Source organism: Falco cherrug, chromosome 4, assembly GCF_023634085.1.
Source record: "Falco cherrug isolate bFalChe1 chromosome 4, bFalChe1.pri, whole genome shotgun sequence".
Lineage (NCBI taxonomy): Eukaryota > Metazoa > Chordata > Aves > Falconiformes > Falconidae > Falco > Falco cherrug.
In genome coordinates this window covers 28692526-28716466 of record NC_073700.1, presented here as the reverse complement: position 1 = coordinate 28716466, position 23941 = coordinate 28692526, and the positions used below count along the sequence as shown (strand labels likewise).

The window sequence follows — 23941 nt, the reverse complement described above, 5'->3', positions numbered from 1 at the left end:
CATAAGGGAGGCAGGGCCTGGATCCCCTACACTATGCAGCTATGGCAAGATGCCAAGAAGGTTACAGTGCTCACGACCATTTGCCCAAAATTTCAGGCAAGAGCCAGAAGCACAAGTTGGCCTCAATGCCTGTCAAGCACTTGCAGGGGTGCTCCAGCAGAGACCATTTCCCAAGTCTCACAGCCAAGCACTGCCCTGCAGTGCTCCTCAGATACCCCAAAAGTGCTCTTCACCCTTCACGGCCATTAACAGTCCCCTCTCTTTGGGGATTTTCATTACTGACATTCAGGAGATGGGTTAAAGCTGCGAATTCCGCTGGGCACTTACCCGGTTTGTGCGGCTCCAAGGATCCTTTGGAATCTGAAAGAGAGACAGGAGACCCCAGGTCAGCCTTCAGGCTCCAGAGGAGCTGGGTACAGCCCGGTACCCCTCACGGTCCCACGCAAGGGCTGCCAGAGCTCAGCCCAGCAAAGCCTGGCCTAGTCCCCGTTTCTCCAGCCACAAGAGGTCCCCACGCCATTAGTGATGCACAGGGCTCCCAGCCTGGCTGCTCCTTGCCCCCCAGCCCCCACCCCCCAGCCAGGACCTCTCGGGAAGAGCCAGACTCAGGTGGGATCTGGCATGGAGGACGACGGCCATCAGACCTCAAGCAAAACCAGGGAGTTCGTCCCAGCAGGAGAGGACACCCCGCAGGCGGTGAAGGGAAAGCAGGGCAACCCCAGCCAAGAGCTGGCTACCAGAGCCAGCGGTGAGCTGGCCAGAGCCCGACTTGTGGCCACTGAGACCCCACCGGCACGGCGCAATCCCATCAGGAGCGCCTGGCAAGGTGATGCTCTCTTCCCACTCCTCTCTGCCTCCAAGAAGCACTGAGATAACACAACGCGCTGCTGCAGAGGGAAACCAGGCAGGTCAAACGCGGGGGATAACCAGCACGGGGGCGGGGGGCAGCAATGGGCAGAGGACACCTGCGCAGGGCTGAGGGTCAGCAATCTGCAGTGCCGTGGACCCCAGGCTGCTCACCTGGGAAGGTAAAGAGACCACAAGGGTCTGGGGTGGGGGCTGAAGCGACCCAGCTGAGAGCATCAGAGCCCTGATCTCTCCCAGGGGGGACAAGGGGGCAGCTGCACTTTGCAGCCAAAGGCGCTTCTGGCCGCACAGACCAGGGAGATGCATCGGAAAGCACAAAGAGCAAGGTGTGCTGCAGGCACCGGGCTGGAAGCGGATGGCTCGGCATGGCCTTGGACAGCCCTTCAAAACAGCTCCTACCTGGAGGAACAGGCGTGCAGACAAAGTCCAGCATTCCAAAGGCTGCTGGGGAAGGGAGGGGAGAGGCAAAGGAGCTGGGATTTTGCAGCAAGAGACGCAGCACCATGCGAGACCTCCCACAGCAGCAGCGAGACAAAAGGATGATACAACTCCAGCATGTTCCCAGAACAGACAGCCCCTGTCCCCATCCCTGTCCCCTACCAGCCCCAGACGCCTCAGCTAAGACGTGTGCCTGAATCCCACTTTTCCACTCCTGTCCTTCCCCCAGTGCAAACCTCACTGAGGCTGCAGGTAAAAGCTGGTCTGCAAAATACTGCAAACGTCCTAACTGCGGGACCAGCAGCATCCCTCCAGGGTGAGGGAATCAGCGCCGATCAGTCCATACCCCCATCTTATCTGCCACCTTTCCTGCACCAAAGCCAGCCCAAAAGGTCTGAGACCAGCGCAGTTCCCATGAGCTACAGCAGGAATGTGAAATTCCAGCTCAATGAAACCAGCCAGCGAGCAATACCACCCCAAACCCATCCCACTTGGCTGGAAACCACCGCTGGAGACCTGACCATGTCACGGCAATCCTGCCTTTAATTCATGAGACTGCAAAGTTTCCCCTCCCCATCACCCACCCAGCAGAGCTGCAAAGGGGACTATCGATAGCCCAGCATGCCCACTGATGGCACTGCAAAACACCTGGTTAGGCAACAACGAGAGCAAATGCCAAATGGAGCCAAAGAAAAGATGCCATCCATGGGTTCAGAACTGCCTCCCCTCCCCTCACACAGCGTCTCGCTGCTCAGTGTGGGAGGCTGACCACAAAGCCTAAAAACCGGGGTCCCCAGAGTCCTTCTGCATCCAGGCAGGTTGGGGAGCTCACTGTGAGCACACATTCCATTCCATCCCATCCCAGGGGATGGATGTAGCTCGCTGCTGACCAGGAGCCTCGCACCGAGCATTTTTCCCCCATGACCTGCTCTGAAACACAGTGGTTTGCACGCAGCCCCCACAGGCAGCTATCAGCCAGACCTCTACACCAAGCCCTGAAATGCCCCCCATCCCATTCCAGCTGGTATTTTGCTTCATCTGTTTGCTCTCCCTCTCCCCAATTGCCATAGTAACTCCGCACAGCCGACACAAAGCGCCTTCTGTGCCGGGGTGACTCACGCAGCAGGAGCGGGGTCCGCAGGCTGCTGGAGCCAGGCGTCCCGCAGGCTGGCGGCTGCCCTTCCTCAGCCCTGGCTGCAAGAGCGAGGCCACAGGGAGCCGGCAGCACCCAGCCTGGGGTCAGGAATCAATGGGGCACCTTGTTCAGTGGAGCCCAAGGAGCAGGCGAGGGGGCTGGCAAGCTTGGGTTAGCGGGGCAGCATCGGGGAGGGTCCCAGTGAAAGCCCCCTGCACCGTACAGGAGTCATTTAACACCTCTATGCATTGGCCATCCCCCACCAACGCTGCTACAGCAGGGGTCCTACACGCCAGCCCACCTCCCTGTACCCCCAAAACTGCTGCCTTTGAACTTCCCAACATTGTACCACCAGGGTCAGCGACCAGCCCCTTCCCACCCCGTCTTGCCGAGCCCCAAAAAGCATTTCCCACCTCCAACATGAAAAAGCACTGATTAAACCGGCAGTATTCTGCCACCACTCCCAGGCTCCGGGTGGGCCACCTACATCAGTGGAAAACTCAGCTCAGCCCATGCCTGCAGGAATAAAATCACCCACGACGCTGCCCTGCAGCCGGGGGAGCTGAGGCAGAGATCAGATTCGCTGTTCCAGCTCTCCCCAAATTTGCCACGAGCTTTCCAGCAGCCCACAGGCTGGCCCCAGCTCCTGCTGCTTGCTGCGGGGAGGAGCGGGTGGGCACCCCAGCCTCCTGAGCACAGCCGGGGGGGGAAGAAAAAAATTTTTACAAAGGAAAATAAAGAAAAAACATAAAGGAAAAAGAAATAAAGAAAAATGAAAAAAGAAAAGATGATGAGCAGCCCTGCCCTGAAGCTCTGCACAGCCTGCTCACGGCAGGCAGAGCCCCGATGCAGGAGCTGGGGGCCCAGCAGAGCCCCCCGTTATTGCACAGCCCAGCAATCGCCCCCCAAGCACCCCCGGGCTGCGGGGCTGCCTGCTGCAAGCCCCAGAGCCAGATGCATCACCCCCCGGGGGGGTGACCTTGTTGCCAAGCCTCTACAGCCCCCCCAGGAAAGCCCAGGCAGTTTCAGGGTGAATGAGGCTGGAGGAAGGACTGGGGGCAGGGGAGAAAAAAAAAAAAAAAAAAAAAGGGGGGTAGAGAGGCAGTGGGATGGGCATGACAAGACCTTGCAATTTAAGCCCGGGGGCACTCTGGGGGGGCAGCGCTCGCCTATAGCCCCCGCAGGCAGCTGCTCTCAGCTCCTTCCCAGCGCAGGCCTGGGCACTGTCCCTGCTCCACGCCTGGGACTCAGCACCATCTCTCCCACATTTGGGATCCCAGTAGGGCCAGTGCAGGAGGAACTGCTGGAACACGAAGCATAGTTTATGTCACCTGGAAATGCTCCAGCGTCCCAGGGCACTGGGCTCTTGCGGGAGGTGTGCCTGCAAGCACAGAGCAACACAGCTGCCCTCGGGAGATCCCTCCGTGGGGGGCAAAAAGGCAGCAGCGGGACAAGGCAATGTGGGGACACATCCCGGTTACCCCTGCCAGCCCCGAGCGGGCAGGATGGCTGGGCACTGCCACTGTGGCACCCTGGGCAGCAGAAGGGGCTGCCAGCTGCGGGGACACATGGCACAGCGCCTTGCACCCGGGCAGGGGAAAATTAGCTGACAGAAGTTCCTGGTGAGGACAAGATTGTAACCCACGTGACGCCACAGGCACGTAACTGCATCCTTCATGCTAAGAAAGGAACCATTTCCTCCTAAAGAAAAAAAAAAAAGCTAGATTTTTTTTTCTCATGCTATAACCTCCACCAGCTAAGAACTGCCACAGACATTTCCTGGAACTGCTTCATTCAACACCGAAGCCCTGTCCTGCCGCCACCAACTTCAGTCCTATAGAGCTGCACCTCTCCCCGGGAGGTGTATCCTTCCCACTCTGCTGGTGTGGGTGGAGAGAAACGAACAGGACAATCTAAAGAACTGTAAATAAAACTATTTGCCTGAGCCGACCTTTGAAATTAAACCTCTCCGCTGCCTCCTCAGGGCTCTGGTTCCAGCCCCAGGTGAAGTCCCGGGGGCAGCTGCGGCACAGGAGGCTGCTCTGAGAGCCGCACCGCTTCGTTAGGGCTGGGGAAAATGTTTCGGATGCATCCCACTTCTCCTCGATGTGAGGAGAGTCTAATGCCATGGATGGGGCAGAAGGCTGGAGGGTGGATCCCAGCCCTGCTGCAACAGCGCTGGAACAAAAAAGCATCAAGGGGGGGGGGGAGGGGGAAATAAATTAGAGGCAGGGTGCAAAGCAGAGAGGGGAATTTGGTTGCTTTGGTCATGAGAGCCAGCTCCTCACAGGCACACTTTGTGCTATTTTCCACTGCTGAGAGTGGAAAAAGCTATCTGTGGAAGTGGAAAAAGGGCTCTCAACCTGCCGAAAGCCATCACTCATCAGCCCGCTGAGGTCCCGCTGCAGAGAGGGGCTCCTGCGGGTCACTGCCGCCCCGTGCTCGTCACTTCTGCAAAAAAAAAAGCGAGCGAGAAGGAGGAAAAAACGACGCTTCAGAAAAAGCCCCTTGCAGCCCCAAACCAACCTGTCTGCACTGAATCAGAGCTCCTGCCTGCCGTGGGCACCCGCCTTCCTAATGCAACAGGCTTTTTATCAGGGGACGACCATGCAAGAGCTGCTGGAAAACCCTGCATCCCAGGAATGCAACCAAAACCAGAGCCAGGAGCTAGCTTTACCAAATATTTTCCTTTAGCCACGCTAGGTTTTGGGTTTTTTTGTTACAATTAAGATGCCAGTATCTCAACCCCACATAAAACATGCCAGTTTCCAGGTTTAAAAATAGATCTCCAGCTGCAAATATGACCCCCAGCACAAGCAAGAAGAAGTAAAACCGCATGGATTGACCCAAAAAAGTTACACAGCCCCTTTTAGCACCAAAACCAGCCCTTCGCTCTCCCCCACCCCACCACGTGTTTTGGAAATTGCAACATCTACCTTGCTTCTTGTCCATGGTTTCCCAGAAATGAAGAACAGCGCCGGCACGCCTGGCAGAAGAGAGGGATGGGGGCGGACTGGAAGAGGGAGGGGAAAAAAAAAAATCCTGCAGGATCCAGCACACAGCTCTTCTTGCAAACCCCAGTGATTATTTTCAGTGGGAATGCATGGCCCAAAGCGCTCGCCAGCTTCACGCAGCTCTGCTCGCCCAGGGGCCCCAGCTCCCGGGGGTCCGTGAGACTGGGAGCAGCGACGAAGGCGAGCGGGGGGAGAGAGGGAAGGTAGTGCCGTGTTCCCTCATCGGCAGCTGCCGAGGTTGGCCGGTCTCAGCTCTGATTACCCTTGAAAGCTCAACAGTTGTAAAAACTGCAGCAGCGAAATAGCAGGTGACGTCAACAGGAAACTGGGGGGGAGCCAGCTCCAGCGCCGGGAGCCATTGAGGCACTGGGCTGCTACAGTGCATCCCGGTGGGACGCGTTTTCTTCCGACAAATTAAACCATCCAAAGCCAGCCTGCAGGCAGAGAGGCTGAGCCCACTCCTGCCTCCTCCACCCCCCTTCCCCAGGCACCCCACCGGAGCGAGCCTGGCGCGGGGTCCTGCCAGCACCCAGCATCAGCTGGCCAGTGCAGAGACAAGCCCACGCTCACTGGCTCGGGCACAGAGGGGGTGCCAGGATAGAAAGAGGTCACACGCTTCTTGGTGCTGCAGGTGACACGCTAATTGCTTTGCCACTAACAACTATTACCACAACAAATAGTAGAAATATTGTTCCATGACAATACTGGCACGGAGCTTAGCAGCTATTCCAGGGTGACAACCGAGACGGCATCTCTGGTGGCAAAATATAAATCGCTGCATGGATGTGGCTGGTAAATAGCAAGGGAGAGAGGTGAAGGCGTGGAAAAAACCCTATCATTAATTTCTCTGCAAACACATGCAAGAAAAGCTACGGCAAAGTGTTGCTGCTCTTCCCCTGTCCCTCCAAACCGGCCCGGCAGAAGCCAGCATGACATTCCGGATCAAAGCCAGCCTCAGCTTTGACAGGCTGCAGCTTTGTTTTTGATTTCCCTGTCAGCCTAGAGGGGAGATACCGTGCCAGCTTCTTTACCTTAAACTAATTATAGAAAATATGCCTCCAGTTTGCTCCTGAGCTATTCCCCAAGTTGAAGGCTGTGCTGCGCCATACACATTTGCAGGCAGAAAAGTCAGAGGTCAAGGTAAATGCACATACCAACATAATGAGTGACTAATTTTAAATAGTGTTTATATAAGCCCCAGAAGGACTGCGGAAGATATTTTCTCAGGCACATTTCCATTCCCAGGGTATAGTTTCAGGCACAGATCATCAGCACATAAAGGATGCTGACGCAGGAGCTGCTATCACGGATGGCACCAAGAGCGACCAGCACGTGTCCCCGGCACTCCTGGAGAGAACGATGCTGCATTGTCCTCCTGTCATTAACTCTCTGGCTTGATGGCTAATTCCCTGACCCAGACATATGATGCTCCAAGGATCTTTACAGACAGCCAGAAAGTCAGCGCTGCTTTGGAGCAGAAAGTCCTGCACCCAGCAGGTGGGATGGGAAACACGATTTCCTTTGAATCAGTCCTGTTGGGTTTCAGTGCCTGGGGACCAAGGGCGGTATAAAGCAGAGCTTCCCAACATCTCAAAAAGCATCTTAAAAAATAAAACAAACAAACAAACAAAAAAAGAAAAAACCAAACCAACCCAAGCATCCTTTCAAGTCTCACTGTTGGCAGCTCTTTCTAAAGTTTGCTGATGCAGTAGAAATTGTCTGGCCTTGAAAGACGTGCACCGTTTGCCACTAATCATCAGGCTTTTACACGCTACAGGTAATCCCGAAGGAACAAAAGGCATCGGGTGTTGCACCGGAGTTAAGAAAACCTCCCCACGCCTCAGTGCCGGAACGTCACCCTGCGACAGGGGAGGGAAACAGGGGCAAAGCCAAGGCACTTGCTGCAGGTGCAGGTACACCAGGGGCCAGGGACAAGGATGGCTCTCACCTCTCCCCACAGCCTCCTGCCGGTGGGGTGGGCTGGCTTGAATACGTGGAAGAGCACAGCAGTGAGCTCAAGCGGTGCCCTACCGATGCGGGGGTCCCTCTCCCCACCCTTCCCCTGCCAACAGGCAGCATCTCCCGAGGCCGCTTTGGTTAAGGCTGGGTCCCCAGCGCAGCCGGGGGGACTGGGGAAGAGCCGCTTTGCCCTGAGTGGAAAAAGGGGAACGTCCCATTTAGGGTCGGCCAGGAGTTATTTTATAGGCGTGTGTTGGAGAGTTAGAAAAAAATTAATGGCTTCACTTGCCCCAAAAGAAGAGCTGCTGCCTAACCAAGGGGAGGGGGTGACTTTCACGGGATACCCCTTCCCCTCTGAGCAGAGAAAAGCCCGTGCCCCAGCTGGCCATGCTGTCCCAGCACCACGCTGCCTGATGCCCACTGCACCTCAGCACCTGGCCGGGAATTGCAGCAGCTTCCCTGGTCAAGGCTGCCCCAAGCCCGGGATGCACTTGCCTTTCCACGAGGTGCACATCCCACGGGAGAGCCCCACGTGCCTGAGGACATGCAGCCTGGAAACTCTGCTGCAGCTCTGTTTTTTAAACAAAGCCTTTGAACAAATCCAATCGGAAAGGGAACAGGGTCATCCTTCTCATCCCCTCGGATGGCGCTTGGGGACGATCAACCACCAATACTGCGCAGGGCTCATCTCCAGCGGTGCAGGATGTCACCCCAACGGTGCCACCAGCGCTGGGCGGGAGGGAGACTGATGCAAGAGAGAAGGGTGCAACCTCCTGGTACCCAGCAAGGGATCTGGGAGGCCGATGTCCCCGCTGCCACCTCCGGGGCTCCCACCCACACCCGGCCTCTGTGCACCAGCCAGATAACACCGCACGGCCGGCTCTGCCAGCAGCTCCAGGAGGATGTCACCGCCCAGTTACATTCCAGTTTTATTTTTAGGTTACCTGCATAACCCTGAGGGCTGGAAAAAACGTTTGATTTTGTGTTTTGTTCCCAGGTGGCAGCTTGCTATCCAGCCCTGCGACGATGGAGCACACAGGCTCCCCTCCGAGCAACCACATGTAAGCAGAGACCAGGCTTGCTTTACGAAGCTGAAAAGCACCAGCTAGCTGGTATTTGCACTATGCCGTTATAGGACAAGCTACATACATGCCAAGAGTTGTGCTGCTTTGCACCACAACTTGTGCAAAACCCTGGTGCAAAGGTGGTTATGGACAGAGAGGCACCTCTTCGGAGCAGGCGCCGCGGGGCGGGCAGAGCGCTCGCTGGGAGCGGTGCCACAGGGCTGCACGCTCCTCCTTTGCATCCATTGCTCCAACTGGATTTTCTCCCCCAAAAAGCAGCAGCGAGAGGCTGTACCTCCTCAAAGCTCATCTGCGCAATGCCAACGTGGACCCACCAAGGGTAGGCTGGGGTGAGGGGGTGGGATAATGCTTGGGATGGGCAATTAACACAACCCACAGCTCATCAGGAACCACGAAGCTGGGCAGCACACGAGCCTGGCCAGCCTGCAGGGTGCACGGCCAGTGTGAAACCTTTGGCCACCAGCCATCTCGTGGGACTAGCACGGGCTGGAGACACTGGCGTGCAGCCATGAGACAAAGATCTGGAAGCAATCCCAGCCCCAACACCTTACTTGTCAGCAGAAGGCAAAGGAGACAGTGCTTAGAGAAAAGCAGAGAGCATGCTAACATAAAAAAACCAAACTCGGAGAAAAAGGAAGAGGCAGAGGCACTGTCACTTGTACCTATCTCCCTGGCAGGGGTACCCAGCCCTCCCCACAGCGATGCTCCTCCCTTTGATTTCTCATCCCATAGGTGAAGCCATGAAAAAACATCTGTTTGGAATTGATGTGACCGGCTGTTGACAGTTTCCTGATGGGAGAGAAAACTCAAACTCTTTTTGGAATAGATCAGCTTGACAGGAGGCACGAGGTCAGGTAGTGGGATAGGAAAAGAGTCATTTGACTTTTTGTCAGCTGTAACTCAACTCCAGAGTCAACACACTTTTTCTATCCAAATTGGCACAATTCAAGTACTTCCAGGTGCCCCCAAAACTCTGTAAACTCAGCAAGAGAGCAAAGTATTCCCCCTCTGCTTCTAATGCAATGCCTTAAATAAAAAAATATTAGCTTTCTACCACCCTCCCTCCAATTTATTTTGGGCAGGGATAGAATGATTTCATCTCTGCAAATGATGTAAGACCACAGGCACCTGCTCTGAAAATGAAATTTATGGAGCAGGGTAGGGGGGAAATCCAAGGAAGGCCTCAAAGTCCACAGCCACCTGCTCTGGGAGAGGCGCAGAAACAAGAGACCAACCCAGGTGCTTCCCTGGCCCAGAGGCTTCAGGCAGGACTTTTCTGAAACCAGCATCTGCGCTGGGGAACAGGGCAGGCAGCTGGCTCAGATGGCTCGCAGTGACGTTACCCTCCAGGACCTGGAGTGCTTTCCCTCTCCTGGGATGTCCCAGCGATGCCATCACAGCTCGGGCAGCCAAAGCCTGTGCACCTTCAGAGGAAAACCTCTGATCTCCGGCAGTGACCTGGCATTGCATCTCCAGGGTGGAGGAGCGGGGTAAGCCTTCAATCATTTCTTCCAAAGCTCAGTGCCCCTCCAGCAGCTCAAAGAAAGAAGCAGGCAAGCACTGTGGTACACCGTCCTACGGCTCCTGCTGTCCCACACCAATTCTTTGCTCTTTTTGGTGTATCTTCAGTGCCACCCCTCTTCCCTGCCTCTCACCCTCTCCCCTCCCCACTCCAGGGAACCAACAAAAGACACAAATGCGAAGGGCTTATCATGCCAGAGAGCTGGCGCAAAGCAGACACAGCCAGTTCAAGTCCACGGTTTGTCCACTGAGGTTTTCCAAGAGAGAAATCCACCCCCATCACAAGGTGAAGGGGGAACCAGGATGTTTCCCAAAGCTTGGATGAGGCAAAGAAAAACCACAGGCTGAGAGCAGCCAGGGTATACAGAGACTGTCCAATTCCCCTCAGGCCAGCACTCAGCCCTGTCTCCACAAAAAGCCTGTTACCACACTCAAACCTCAGCACCCAGCTGAAAAGCATCAGTCTTAACCACTAATGATGCTCCCAAGTCAAGAGAGGTGGCAGGTGACCCGTTTGGTCCCCATAACCTGCTTGCAACAGGGCTGGGAGTAAGGGCTGATGTAGCCAGGGGAGAGCTGGCTCCTGAGAGCCCCAGGAGGGCTCAGGGCAGCAAGCCGGACCCGCAGTCCCCTTTCCTGGCATTAGCCACGCCACCCCTCTGAGCAACGCTGCACCCCTCCTGCCCTCCCACCGCTGCTCCTCTGCCCCAGAGGACAGGCTACATCCACATTCCCAGAACGAGTCCCACATCCAGCTGGTCCATGAGATCAGCTCCTGCTGCTCACTGGTTTAGGAAGTTAAAGATACATAGATATACATATATACACCTTATAAAGACAGATAAGTAAAAGAGCACAACGTACTTGCTAAGCTCCACGTTTTGCAGAAATCACCTGCAAACATTTCTCCTTTGTTCCTCCAAACTCCCTGCTGCAAAGCTCAGAAATCTGCACCTCCCATTATAGGCTGGACCACCAGCACGCTGAAAGCCCCGCTGCCCAGTACCACCCTGCACCGCCCCCTCCTCCCTGTGGGCTCTTATCTGAGGCTGCACCAGCTCTGCATGGGGAAAACACCTATTTTGTGGCAGATTTATCCAGTACCCACAGGACAGCTTTGATTCATGCCTGCAAAAGGCAGAGGCTCCACAGGCAACGTGCCCGCAGCTCACCACCGTGGTCCCACACAGCCACCAGTAAGAAAGGCACAGCCTCACTCCACTGGTCCCTTTGGGTGGGCTTTTTCCCCACCCCCTTTCTTCACTCCTCACCTACCTCTCTCAAGTCCACCTATTGCACTGCAATTTTGCAATGTTCAGGGGAAGTGAGCACTGCAGGCTTTTCCTGGTAAAGCCGGATTAAAGAGCTGTCACTCCATCCCAGGAAGCCAGAGGTGTCTGCAGACGGGCCAGTCCCAATGCATCTGGCTCACGTCCCAGTTCAAGAGCTTGCAGGCTGTGACTCAGTGCAGTTCAGCCTGCAGCTTCTCGTAGGGCACGCTCAGGGCTTCTAAGAACCGTTTCCATTTAAATAAGAAGTAATGCATTTTTTACAACCCCCTCTACCCCTGAAGAGTGAGCCTCACATCAGCATTTTGGGGAAAGGAGCAGTGCTCTGCAGGGCAGCACATGAAACGACAAGGAGAGGAGCCGGAAAGAGACATGTGAAACGTCAAACCTGTTTGAGATAAAGGGAAACACACGCTGGCTCCCTTCCCCGAGATGGTTACAAGCAGTTTCCCTCGCTGAGCTGCAACTGTAAAACCCCATGGGGAAATCTGCAATTACCGAACGTGAAATTCTTTGTGGGTCCAAAATTAAGGGTAAACTCCTGCAGCAACCTGGAATGTACACAAAGAAATCACACGAACGGGAGAGATGCTGGAGGAAAAGCCAAGTTGTTTTCTAGCACCTGAGCAAAGCACACACAGAGCTGATAAGAGTTTCAATTAAAATTCACTCACAATTTCTGCCTGGTAGTTTCTAGAGGCACCTCCTCCAGCCTCCACTTCACTCTCACCACCCAGGCATCCTTCAAGAAACCAGGCAGGGGCAGGTGTAATTAATACCTGCAAAAAGCTTCTTTTGGGCAAGCGAGCAGCACCTGCAGAGCACAAGAGGCAGCACAGCCACAGCACAGCCCTGCAGGGACCCTGCGCTCAGAGGACAACCCCAGCCCCGGCCGGTGCCAGCCATCCTCCAGCACCTGGTCCTCACCGCTGATGGAGGCATCGATGCTCAGAGCCAAGCAATCGCAGGGATCAACTAAAAACCTGGGGGAAGCAGGCTGCAGATCCTAACGAAGAGTGAACACAGGGGGTTGTACAAGCAGCAGATCTAAAACACCCACCGCATCCTCCTTTTTTTGGCAACAGGCAGGTGCTTCCAGCCTTAAGGAAAATGGGTGCTGCCAAGAGAGACAGACGGAGCACAGCACGGAGGCTGGTACAGGTCCATGCTGGTCCCCCAGCAGCATCATCGCCCGCCTCCCACCCCCCCGGCACTCACATCCTCCTTTCTGCACAGTTGCATCCTTTTTTTTCTGACCACTGAGCTCTTGCCCAAGGGGATGGCAGCTGACAAGGAGCATCGTGGGTGAGCCGGGTTCAGATTCGGCACAGGGTGGATGATTCTAGCTGTGGGGAGACCAGGGAAACCTCGAAAGCCAGCTGAGCACACGTGCACGCACACCAAGATGTCTTGCACTGCCCTGCCCTGTGCTGGCAGGGGTTTTCTGGGTGCAGACGCGGGGGTTTACAACAGGCACATGGGGCTGGGCCCGTCACCTACCCCCAAGCACCTTTTAAAAGAAGTGCTTGGAAGATGACAAAGAGCAGCCGAAGCAACATATTAGCACGAGATCATTTCATCCTTGGCTGAGGTGCAACTTGGCAGCGTGTCAGCAGAGAAACCAAGCGGTCGGCAGTGGCAGGGGATTTTTAACTATGCAGAGCAGCTTTCTTAAAAAGCCATGATGCTGAGCACATCTGGCTTTCAGAAAAAGAGCCACGTCATTTTTAGTGATGAGTTGCGAAGGCATCCTCACGTCTTCAGGACAACACACCCCCTTCAGCCGTGCCCAGCCGCAGGGCGCACGTTCCGGACTGATTCAGAGGGACTGTCCTCGGAGCTGCACGCTCTGCTGCTCCATCGCCTCCCTCGCAAGCCTCAACTTTCCACTCTGCCACCAAGTAAACCAAGATCTCCATCCTACAGCAAAAAACACCTCCACCATGCAGCATATTGGCCCTTTGCTACCTTTAATAGGAAACAGTCTCCTGCAGGGAGAGATGCACGAAGCAGGAGAGGACCTCTGCTCCAGCTATGGCAAATGCCCTCCAGCAAGCTGCAGCAGGATGCTGCCAGCTCCAAGGGCTGCTGTTAAATTGCACCAGTAAAGACAGCCAGGGCCATGGCACCTGACCCACCGCAGCCAGCTCCTGCAGCACACACAAGCTGCTTCACCAGCCGACCCTGCCAGATTCAGACTAGGAGGGAATTTACACGCACGCACCACAACGCAGTATCTCGCTGGCCTGCAAGCCCAGACAAGCTGACACTCCCTAGATAACCTCGTCATCCTCCCCTAAACCACCCCCAGCCTGTCCACGTAACCAGCCCTGTGTGTTTATGATCTGTCAGACACATGACTGTCACCTGCCAAGCCCTGCAGACGAGCTTCCTCCCCTCCTGTCCCTCTGCCCTGCACCGCAGTCCCACCAGCACACGGTAAGGAAGGACGTGGCTCTTGGCACTGCCAAAGAGATGCCGGCAGGACCCCATCCCTGCTGCGGGGTTTTATACATTCCTCGTTAGAAATCTCCGAGACCTTTATGGGATCAAAATCCAATCGTTAAAAGCTGCTTTTAATTTTCCTAAAAGATAAGACAGGTGCTATCCAGGCAGCAGAGCACAAACACTCTGTGCCAAGCGGCACTCGGTGCCCAAAGGGCAGCTCCCAGGGAGGAGAGGGTCCAAGCACCACTGTCATCATCAGAGAGGTTCATCCGATACAAGCCCTTTGGCCGATGCCAGTGCCAAACCACAGCTAAGGTTAGCAGCCTCTGATGGGAAATTACTTGTATTGAGCACTCTAGAGGTTTCTTCCTTTCCAAAACTAGATTTTTCTTTGGTGGTGGTGTGGGGTGAGGAAGGGTGGATGCTCTACAAACAACTTCTGGTAAGTTTTGTCTCCTCCTCATCCTGCCTCCTCTTCCACTCAAGTTATGTTTTTAACGGAATTTTTTTTATAAAAAAAAGGAAAAAAACAGGCATCTCACTTGAAATAATGAAATTAAGGCTTAGAGCATGGGACAGACCTAGCTCAGCAGTGATGCTCCCAGAGCACGGCGCAGGCAGGAGGATGGAGGCTGTGGCAGCCTGGTGGGCGTCGGACCCTCCCCAGCCCTTCCTGCACCCTGCCAGCACCCAGAGAAAGAGGCAACAGGCAGGCCATCACCCTCACGCTGCTCCTTCCCTCCCCACGTTGCTTCCAGGGCCAGGGCAGACATCCCACAGCACCACACAGCTCCCCGAGGTCACAACACTCACATTTCAAAGAAACCAAACTCCAGCACTGGATGTTTAAAAGCAAGATCGGGTGTCTTTTTACACAATCTGGCTTAATTTGCCCAAAAGCCTTTGGACTGGCTGTAGTAATTCCTGGAAGCAACCTCCTGACCCCCAGCTGAGCAGGATGCTCACAGCTGTCCCTTCTAACCTTAAAGCCCCAGGCTCAAGCCATTCCTCCTTTCCCCCTGCGTTAGATCTAGCAGCACAAAAGGGCAACCATGCCACACAGAAGAGCCCACCAGCCTCCAGGGCTCAAAAGGGATGTGCTCTTCCAAAGTGCTATCCAACCTCTCTTCCAGCAGGCCAACAGAGCAGACAGTGTGCAAAGAAGCCCCGTGATATTATGCCTGTGGATTAATTAAGTCACATGGACAACGCAGCACAGGATTAGTGAGGGGAAGGATGCTGGAGAGTGTCCACCTCCCCACTGCCTTCATCCCAGTGCAGGTCCAGAACCTCCCCCAGCATTAGGCAGCGATTCCCTCCTTTCCCTACCCCCTGGGACCACGAGACCCCCAAATCCTTCCCTTCAGCCACACCATAACCCCCTGCATCCCGCACAGGCAGCAGCTCTGCTCCAGCCTTTCACTGGTCAGAGAAGTGGCTGCAAGAGAAAGGTCCAGGCAGGGAGCCCTGTCCCAGCTCCAGAACAGGGAGCACCGACCTGGACCCACCACAAACTGAGGCCAGTTGGGGCCACAAGACACTACACTGTGGTATCTGAGACAGCTGCAGTCCTGCACGGTAATTACAGTATTCCTTGGGGCAATGAACTTTTAAACTCACAACGCTGCCACAAAATCAGCGCAGCATCATCGCCACACAGATAAGGGGCTGTGGGGAGATGGGGTATCTCCCAGGTTAAAAGAAAGAACTGGAAACTTCATTTCCACCATAAAAAATCCTCTCTGCCCTCTCCCTGACTTAAAATCCCTAGCTAACACTTGACCTGTGCTACAGAGTTCTGTCAGCAAAAGAGGCGGTGGGTAGATCTAGCTCCATACATACCCACAAGCAGTCCTGAGTCATGCCAGTGAAACCCCAAACTTTTTTTTGGTAAAATCACCTCCCCAGCCAACGCAAGTTCCTCTCCCAGCTCCATCCGCAGCGCACAGCCTGCCCAGGCAGTGCCTTATTCACACCAGTGAAAACCATCTTCCACCCAAAAACCCACAGAGCCCCACATCCGCGGCAGCAGCTTCTTGGGTCACAAAATCACCAGGACCAGAAACCCGCACCCATTCCCAGGCCCCCAAAGGGAAGCTCTACAAAGCCCATAGGAGTTTCCCCCAGCATCGACCACCTTTGCAAACAACGGGGGCAAAGCAAACTCCAGCTCAACCCTGGACTGCAGCCTGGAGCTGGAAAATAAAAGCAGCCGCCTTCAGGGAGAAGCATTATCCACTGAAACAAAGCAGGGGAGCATCCTTCCACAGAGAGAAACGGATTGCTGAAGCACGGCTAAATATTATTATGTCCAACATGGTATTTTCCAGGCGCCCACTGTTATGCTAGCAGATAGCAGCACAGGGAGGAGGGCAAAGCGCTGTGCTCTCTCTGACTGTTATAATTAATTGGATGCAAGCTCTGTGATGCTTCAACTTAAAATAAAAACCTGGCTCTGGGGGATCAGAGCTCCTACCCCTGCCAGCCCCCCGCTCACGCACACCCAGGGGACACCAGGCTGGTGGCTGCTCTGCCCGGATGAGACAGCAGCCCGAAGCCAAAGCCCTGCTTCTGCAGGTCACAGCCCCAGTGTATTTTCAGCAGAACTGCCTTTTTTTTAGGGGGGTGGCGGCAGGAGATGTGCGAATGGCACCCGAGACAGTACAGGATTCACAGACGACTGAATTGCATAACGGTGGAGAGCTCCAGCGGAGGGCACAGCCAGGGCACAGGAGGGACGCGTCCCCACCGCTTATTTACCTACCCAGAATAGACACACCACCAGAACAAGTACCAGTTCATCCCCAGGTTCTGGCATGTCTCACCACTGATTTTTCTGAGCCTCCCCAGAAACACAGCCTGGCTCTCCCAACAGCACCCATCTTCCTGGAGGAAGATCTCTTCCCTGAAGACAAGAATTTGCTTTTGAATCACTTGGGCATCAGCGCTGGGTGAGCCCAGGGGAGGCCAAGGAGGTCTGCTGCCTCCAGACCCCGTCTGTGCCCCTTCCCTCCCTGCAGCTGCACAGCTGCTTTCTCCAGCAAACTCCCCCATTTTGGGAGACACGTGCCTCCTGCCTGTCCCTCCACGAGGGGCTTCCCCAGTTGCAGCCAACAGCCACAGCTCTTCACACGGGCTGCACACGCAGGCAGAAAATCTGCCTCCAGCTGCAGGAGAAAGGCAGCAGCCTGGATTTGTGGGCACAGTCTAACGCAGACCTGGCACCTTCCACCATGTTTCTGCATGCACCCAAAGGCTGCAAACTCCCCGGGACATCATCCTCTCCTGCTTCAACCTCTCAGACACAAGACCCCTCCCTTCACAGCATCCACAGCCAAAAAAGCTGCAGACTTCACTGCAAAATCATGCCCTGTGTTGCAATCTGCAGCGAGAGGCTGTGTCCCTTGGAAAGCTCTGCAAGGAGGACACAGGAGCAACTCAGGAGCATGCAACTCCTTCCCTCAGTGCCACCAGTTCAATGGCAAGTTCAAGGGAGCTTTGGCGATCTGAGACAACAGGGAGTTTCTGCACATTTTGGTAAACATCAGACTTGACAGCACTAGATAACACTGAAACCAAGCAAGTTTTCCCCACACACCTGATCCTGCCAGATAATTTGGATCAAGCAGATACAGGCAATGGGAAGAGGAAGAAAGCCAAAATCCCTCCTAAGCTTCACGTAATCCCCCGAAGGTGTTTATCTCACAAGCTATGTTTAGCACAGAGCAGGCAAAGCTCTCACCCAGCACCATTCCTATCGCGAGTGTCACGGCCGGCCACGCGCATCCCCAAAAACTCCCGAGGCAGGAGACAACCCCGTGACTAAGCCAAAATGACAGCAGGTGAGTTTTGGTACGCATCTATCATGGAAAACGCCAACCCGAGAGCTTCAGCGCAGCGGCCTCCATTTACAACTCTGATCAACTCACGCCCAAGAACAGAACGCAACCAGCAAAAGGAAACCCGCAACGCTTACTGAATTTCCCTAAAGAAAATCAGGGAAATTTAGCTTAAATTCTGTCCACCTGAAACGTGAGGCAGAAGGAGCTGTTTTGAGTGCTGCCAGCAGCACCTGCAGTCCCAGCAGCGGGAGCACACACTTGGACCTGCAAGCATCCCTATGCAGCACGAGGCAGCCAGCAAACCTGCTTGGAGGGCTGGCACTGCTGAGGCAGCTGCAAAACAGAGCAGAAGCACGGTGGACAGCTAGCAGGAGGAGAGAGGAGGGTTTTGAAGATGCAGATCCATTACACATGCTCAGGATCGATCCCTGTGCTGAATGCTGCCCTGACAAAAGCAAAAGAGCTCAGGTCAGGTGGGGACCCAGAGCTGCTGGGACCAGCAGAGACCAGGCGCACTCGGCACACGTGCAACACCTCCAGCAAAGGATATCAGCAGTGATGTATGAATGAACCGGTCTGCCACAACCAACAGCCCCGTGCAACCAGAAACCTGCAGCCACAGAAGGGTTCCCAACTTCCTCCGATGAAATCACCGTGCTCCCGGGTGCTCCCGCAGGCATCGCCTTTAGCTGTCAGGCAGACCGCTTCCCCCAAAATCCTGCTGGGCCCAGCTCGGGCCCCTGTCTCCCGCGGGGCATCAGTGGTCCCTCGGCCAAGCTCACCTCTTCCCTCCATGCACACATCCAGCGGTGAGGCGCAGGCAGCCCCCTGCGAACCGAGCGCGTGCTCTGGGCTCAGGTGCCCCGGTGGGAGCCTTTTTAAGAAGCCGGGTTGATCCCTTCCAACGCGGGACGGCGGCGGGAGGCATGTGCTCCTACCTGTGAGTCAGCAGCTCCGCTCAGCACCACCGTACATCGCTGCTGATTCACCCCCTGCTTACACAGCAAACAGGAAACTCAGGTCCACATTCCCTCCGGTTAAGACAGGGATCATTTCAAAAAGGGGGGGAAAATAAATGTCACGCCGAGGTGCGTTCATCTGCTCACATGGTTCCTGACTTCAAGTTTCCAGCGCATCACTCCCGAACAAGGAAAACCCCGAAAATTTTATTCCGGTGATAAGAGATGCAGCAACCGTACTCCCTGTGCTCACGGCACTGATGCAACCGGTTCCCTGGAGCACCGAGCCACCAGCGAAGCTATTTCCCCATCTCCCCGCATCCCGGCACGGCGGCGGTGCCACCCCGGGCCAATGGCGGTCACCTGGGGATGGCCACCAAGTCACCCCAGTCACGGCCACGTCTACCCACAACACCGGCGATACATGGGAACCTCCGCCAGCCACCGGCGGTGGGAAGCGCCACAGGCCGGCACCGGGGCACTGAGATCACTGCCAGGCCGCGGGCCCCGGGCTCCGCAGGGACAAGGAGGCCGGCCCCGGCCTGCCCCCCGCAGCGGGCCGGGATGAAGGCCACGCTCACCCTCGGCCGGCCACGGCGCCCACGGTGCTGCCACGGGCGTGGGCCTGGCGGGGCAGGGTCCGGCAGCCGCGGGTGAAACCTGCCCGGCTTTATCGCTCCCCAGGCCGGCAGCTTCGCCCCCCCCCCCCGGCCCCCCCGGGCCAGCACCCGCCCCGGGCCCGGCAGCGCGGCCCGCAGGCCCGGCGCAGAGGAAGCCCCAGCCAGCAGCCCACGCCCGGCCGGTTGGGCAACAACAGTCCCGCCACCGCCGGTAACGCCAGACGCCGGCCGGCCGCAGCCCCCCGTCCTCCTCCCCCGGCCCCGACGCAGGGAGCCCCCGGCCCGCGGCCCTACCTCTGGGCAGGGACATGGCAGCGGCCCCTCGGCGCCCGGGCAGAGCGCGGCCCCGGCGGAGTGCGGCCCGGTGCGGCGGCCGCCGGGGAACAGCGGCGGGGCGGGGCTGTGACTGATAGGCTCCGCCCTCCGAGCGGCGGGATTGGTCAGAGGCGGGGAGGAGGCGTGGTCAGCTGCCGCAGCCGGGAAAAGCTTCGCGGTTCTCGGGGGCGGTTGTTGGAGGTGAAGTGACGCGGGCGGGCGGGCGGGCGAGCAGCCGAGGTGTCCCCGCCACGGCATCCGCAGGGCGGAGGTGGCGTTTGGGGCGCAGGGGTCCCCATCCTGCCCCACACCTTGCCCTACGCACTGGCACGGGGGCACGGGACTGGAAGGTTGGTTGCTGTGCAGCTGAGACCGGCCAAGCTCATCACATGTTCTGCGGGGGGCCCTGCTCCCGCACACCCCGGGTCCCACTGGTGGCCCTGGCTGAAGAGCTGGTGGGGATTTATCCCTCTCCGTGTCACCGGGGAATCATTCCCTCCTGGCCCAGCGATGTGCTGGGGCATGTGCCATGGCAAAGATGCTCCCCCAGACACTGAGCGGGGCTGCAGCTCCACAGGACACAAGTGATACAGTTGGACAAGCAAAAAGGTGGCTGCAAGTGCCATTTTCCAGCCAAAATGCTTAGTGTCATCCATACTGATACAACGGAGAGGTCGCGGGGGCAGCTGCAGGCAGCCTTGGCTGGTCCATCCCAGCCCATTCTCAGCTTCGCATTTATGGAACATTTCGGATCAGTTCAAAGGCTGGAAAAACAGCTGCAAAACCCGGGAGTCACTGCAGGAGGGAAGGAGCTGGGTGGACCAGGGGCTGCCTCTGCACCAGGACACGAATGGTCCTTTAATCCAGCAACGATGGTGTAAGGTCTGGCAGCCACAAATTGAAGCTAGAAAAGTTCAAATGGGAAATAAATGACAGGTTTTCAATAGGGAGAACAATTACCTTCACCACCTTTCAAGTCTTTCAACACAGGCGAGGAGTCTTTCTAAAAAACCTGCACCCCAACGCAACCGCAGGGTTGTGAGCTCTGATGCAAGAGCTGCAGATGTCACTGCCCGAGCTGGGCGAGCCGGAGGTGGGAGCAGAGTGGCCCTTTCTGGCATTTCAATCTACAAATCCCTGAATCAGCCACGGGGTTTGAACTCCAACCCGGCTAGCTGAAGGGTTTTGGGCTGGGGCAGCAGTTGGGTGCACGATTCTCAGAGTGCCGTTGCAGGGCAGAGCATCGTTAGCACCTTTGGGAACGTGCAGCCGGACAGGGACCTACGAGGACCGGTGGGACCGGCTTTGACACCTGGCCTGGATGCTGGCAGCACCGAGGGTGTCATTACAAGTGCAGGGCACGACCCTGCTGTCCCCAAGTGCATTGCGTGCTGCACCACTCCTCCACCTGCATCCTCAGGCATGGCTGGAGATCGCTGCTGGCCCCGGCTGCAATTACAGGGGTGGATGAAACAGCTGCCCAGCTTTTATTCACCCATCCTGAACTGCCAGGCACTTCACAAGTGGGGGTTTGTCCCCTGCTCCAAGGTCTTCCAGTGCAGGAGTGCTGCCAAAGCACGAATGGAAACTGGGGTACACTTGGCAGCAAAATCCAACAGGGTGGGAAGGCGTGGGGCTGGGGAGGGAGCCTGTGGACCCCCGTGGGTTGCAAGGGACCAGAAGCTGCATCTGGTCACCTCCTCATCAGTGGAAGAGCATGAGGACCTCTTGGGAGCACCTCTCCTGCAACCTCACAGTGTCTGCCAGCATGGCTCCTTCTGCCAGCTCCGAGGACAGCGGCTCAGGCAGATGGAGGAGGACTCTGCTGAAGAAGTGTATCTGAAACATCAGAGGTGGCTGTAACTCTGGCTCGAGGCAGAGAGAATCCTCACAAGCAAGGGCAGAGCAAAGCATCCCGGTGGATCCAAAGCGCTTCCCAAAAATTTGCCGAGGGGGCTGGATTTTTGGCACCACTGGAAGGCTCTCTGCATTGCTGAGGTGCTGCTGTGGTGGGTTTGCAGGTTCTGGAAGGAAAGCCTGGCAGAGGGAGGGAGCATGGGTGCATCCCAGGGCCAGACCTCACTGGCCACCACTGGCCTGGCCTGGGAATGCCCCTGCAGCAGGACCAGGTGTCCCCTGCACAGCGAGCCGGGGAGGTGGCCCAGAAAGCCAGCAAGGAGCCCCTCACCTTTGTGCAAAACCTGCTTCTCCTTTCCCCTCTCCTGAGGCTTCCCAGCGAAGCCACTGGCTTACTCCTGAGCACCCCGCACGCCAGAGGCCACCAGAGCTCCCTCGCAGCTCCCAGCACGGTGCAGGATTTGGGCCCTGCCCCAGGCTCCCCCCTGCCCTCATCTTCCTCCCTGCAAAACCACTACTGTACCTGGCCCGGCTGTTTGCAGCGCGTTTGCCTCCCCCCTGCTCCCTGTGCCGGCTGTTTTGCCATTTTTATCCCCCTGCACCACTATACGGCGGAGCAACAGCTGCCTGGGAGGGGATGAGGAGAGGGAGAACCTCTCACCACCGACATTTTTTAGCCTTTCAATGAGGAGGGGGGTAAGGAAGCCCTCTCCCCTAGCAGGCACCCCTTCCCACGGGCACCCATTCCTGACGGGAGTGGGAGAGCGGGAGCCCGACGGGCACAACGCCAGCACTCGGCACCAGCCGATGGAACGGCACAGACCCAGCAGAGCGAGTGCCCCCCATGGCTCAGCTGATGGGCTCTTAACTCAGGGAGCAGGAGCCAAAGGGATGAGTAACCAAGGGCCAAGCTACACGAGGTGGTATTTAGGTGCAGAGCAGCTGCGGGTGAGCCGTTAACTAGTTCCAGATTAATTCTGGGTGTTGCTGTTTGCCTGGCGCAGAGGCAGCCGCCGGCGTGCAGACAGCTTGCACGGGCTCAGCTCCTGCCCCCGAGAGCTTTGGGGTCAAACACACCGCAGTGTCACGGCTACAGCACGATGAGCACAGACACAAGCACCCCCGTTTTCTCCCCCAGCTTTGCACCTGCTGGGCGTGCTGGGGTGATTGAGCAGACCCTGATGGACGCGGTGTGGTGGGTGGAAGCTCAAGTGCTTCTGGTTTTGAGGGTGCTTAGTGCAACCGTCCCCCAACCAGCACTTACGGCATCTGTGTGTGTGTCCCCCCCCGGTGTCCACCGTGTCCTGTGACAGCTGATGCAGGAGGTTTCCCTCGCTTTTGGGACCGCTGGGATGAGCATCCTGAAGCCGGCTGTCTGCGGCCACCCTGACCAGCCTCCTGCTGCTTTCAGGGGGTTGCAGTGCTGCCGGGTGACGGGACGTGGCATCGCCCCACAGCGGGGCACTGCCGGGCCCCCCTCCCTGGGGAAGGGCCTGCTCCTGGGGGGACAGAGCATCGCGCGGGGGCCGTGACCTGGGGCTTCCAGTGCCAGCGCAGGGCACCAGCACAGCACCAGTGCAGCAGCGCAGAGAACCCAGTAGCCGGGCAGTGGACCCAGTACAGTAACTACTGTACAGCAGATGGCACAGCAGGGCAGCACCAGTGCCCCAGTGCAGAACTGGTAAGCCAGTACAGAACCAGTAAGCCAGTACAGAATACCCAGTGCAGGACCAATGTGGGACCAGTAAGTCAGTACACGGTACCCAGTGTGCGACCAGTACAGAGTACCCAGTGTGGGACCAGTACAGGACCAGTAACCTGGTACGCAGTACCCAGTGCAGGACCAGTGTGAGACCAGTAAGTCAGTACAGAGTGCCCAGTGTGGGACCAGTACAGAGTACCCAGTGTGGGACCAGCACAGGGCCAGTAAACTGGTACACAATATCCAGCGTGGGACCAGTGCAGGACCAATAAGCCAGTAGACAATACCCAGTGCAGGACCAGTGTGGGACCAGTAAGCCAGTATAGAGTACCCAGTGTGGGATGAGTAAACCAGTACACAATATCCAGTGTGGGACCAGTGCAGGACCAGTAAGCCAGTAGACAATACCCAGTGCAGGACCAGTGTGGGACCAGTAAGCCAGTGCAGGACCAATGTGGGACCAGTAAGTCAGTATAGAGTACCCAGTGTGGGATGAGTAAACCAGTACACAATATCCAGTGTGGGACCAGTGCAGGACCAGTAAGCCAGTAGACAATACCCAGTGCAGGACCAGTGTGGGACCAGTAAGTCAGTACAGAGTAGCCAGTGTGGGACCAATACAGGACCAGTAAACTGGTACACAACACCCAGTGTGGGACCAGTGGAGGACCAGTAAGCCGGTACACAATACCCAGTGCAAGACCAGTGTGGGACCAGTAAACCAGTACAGAGCACCCAGTGCGGGATCAGTGCCAGTAAGCCGGTACAGAATACCCAGTGCAGCACCAGCAAGCCAGCGCAGAGTACCGGGTGCGGGCCCCGCACAGGGCACTGGGGCCGCACTGGGGCCGCACGGGAGCCCGTGCCGTGCCCGCCCGCGCGGGGGCGCC

General features: G+C 56.7%; 1 protein-coding gene across 3 annotated transcripts in view; it reads right to left on the bottom strand.

Moving 5' to 3' along the window:
* The window catches only part of MAP2K3 (mitogen-activated protein kinase kinase 3), a 32614-nt gene extending 13024 nt beyond the window's left edge, over positions 1-19590 (bottom strand). Inside the window, exons 1-2 of one of the 3 annotated variants that reach the window (XM_055709067.1) lie at positions 19472-19590; positions 328-360 (exon numbers count right to left, since the gene is read on the bottom strand). In XM_055709067.1, coding sequence (XP_055565042.1) covers positions 328-360; positions 19472-19487 — 49 coding nt within the window. In that variant the 5' untranslated portion in view covers positions 19488-19590. Of the gene's footprint in view, positions 1-327; positions 361-5376; positions 5738-18380; positions 18409-19471 lie in introns of those variants that run through there. The other 2 variants (XM_055709068.1, XM_027800359.2) reach the window with 2 other exon arrangements.
* Between the last annotated feature and the right edge of the window lie 4351 nt (positions 19591-23941).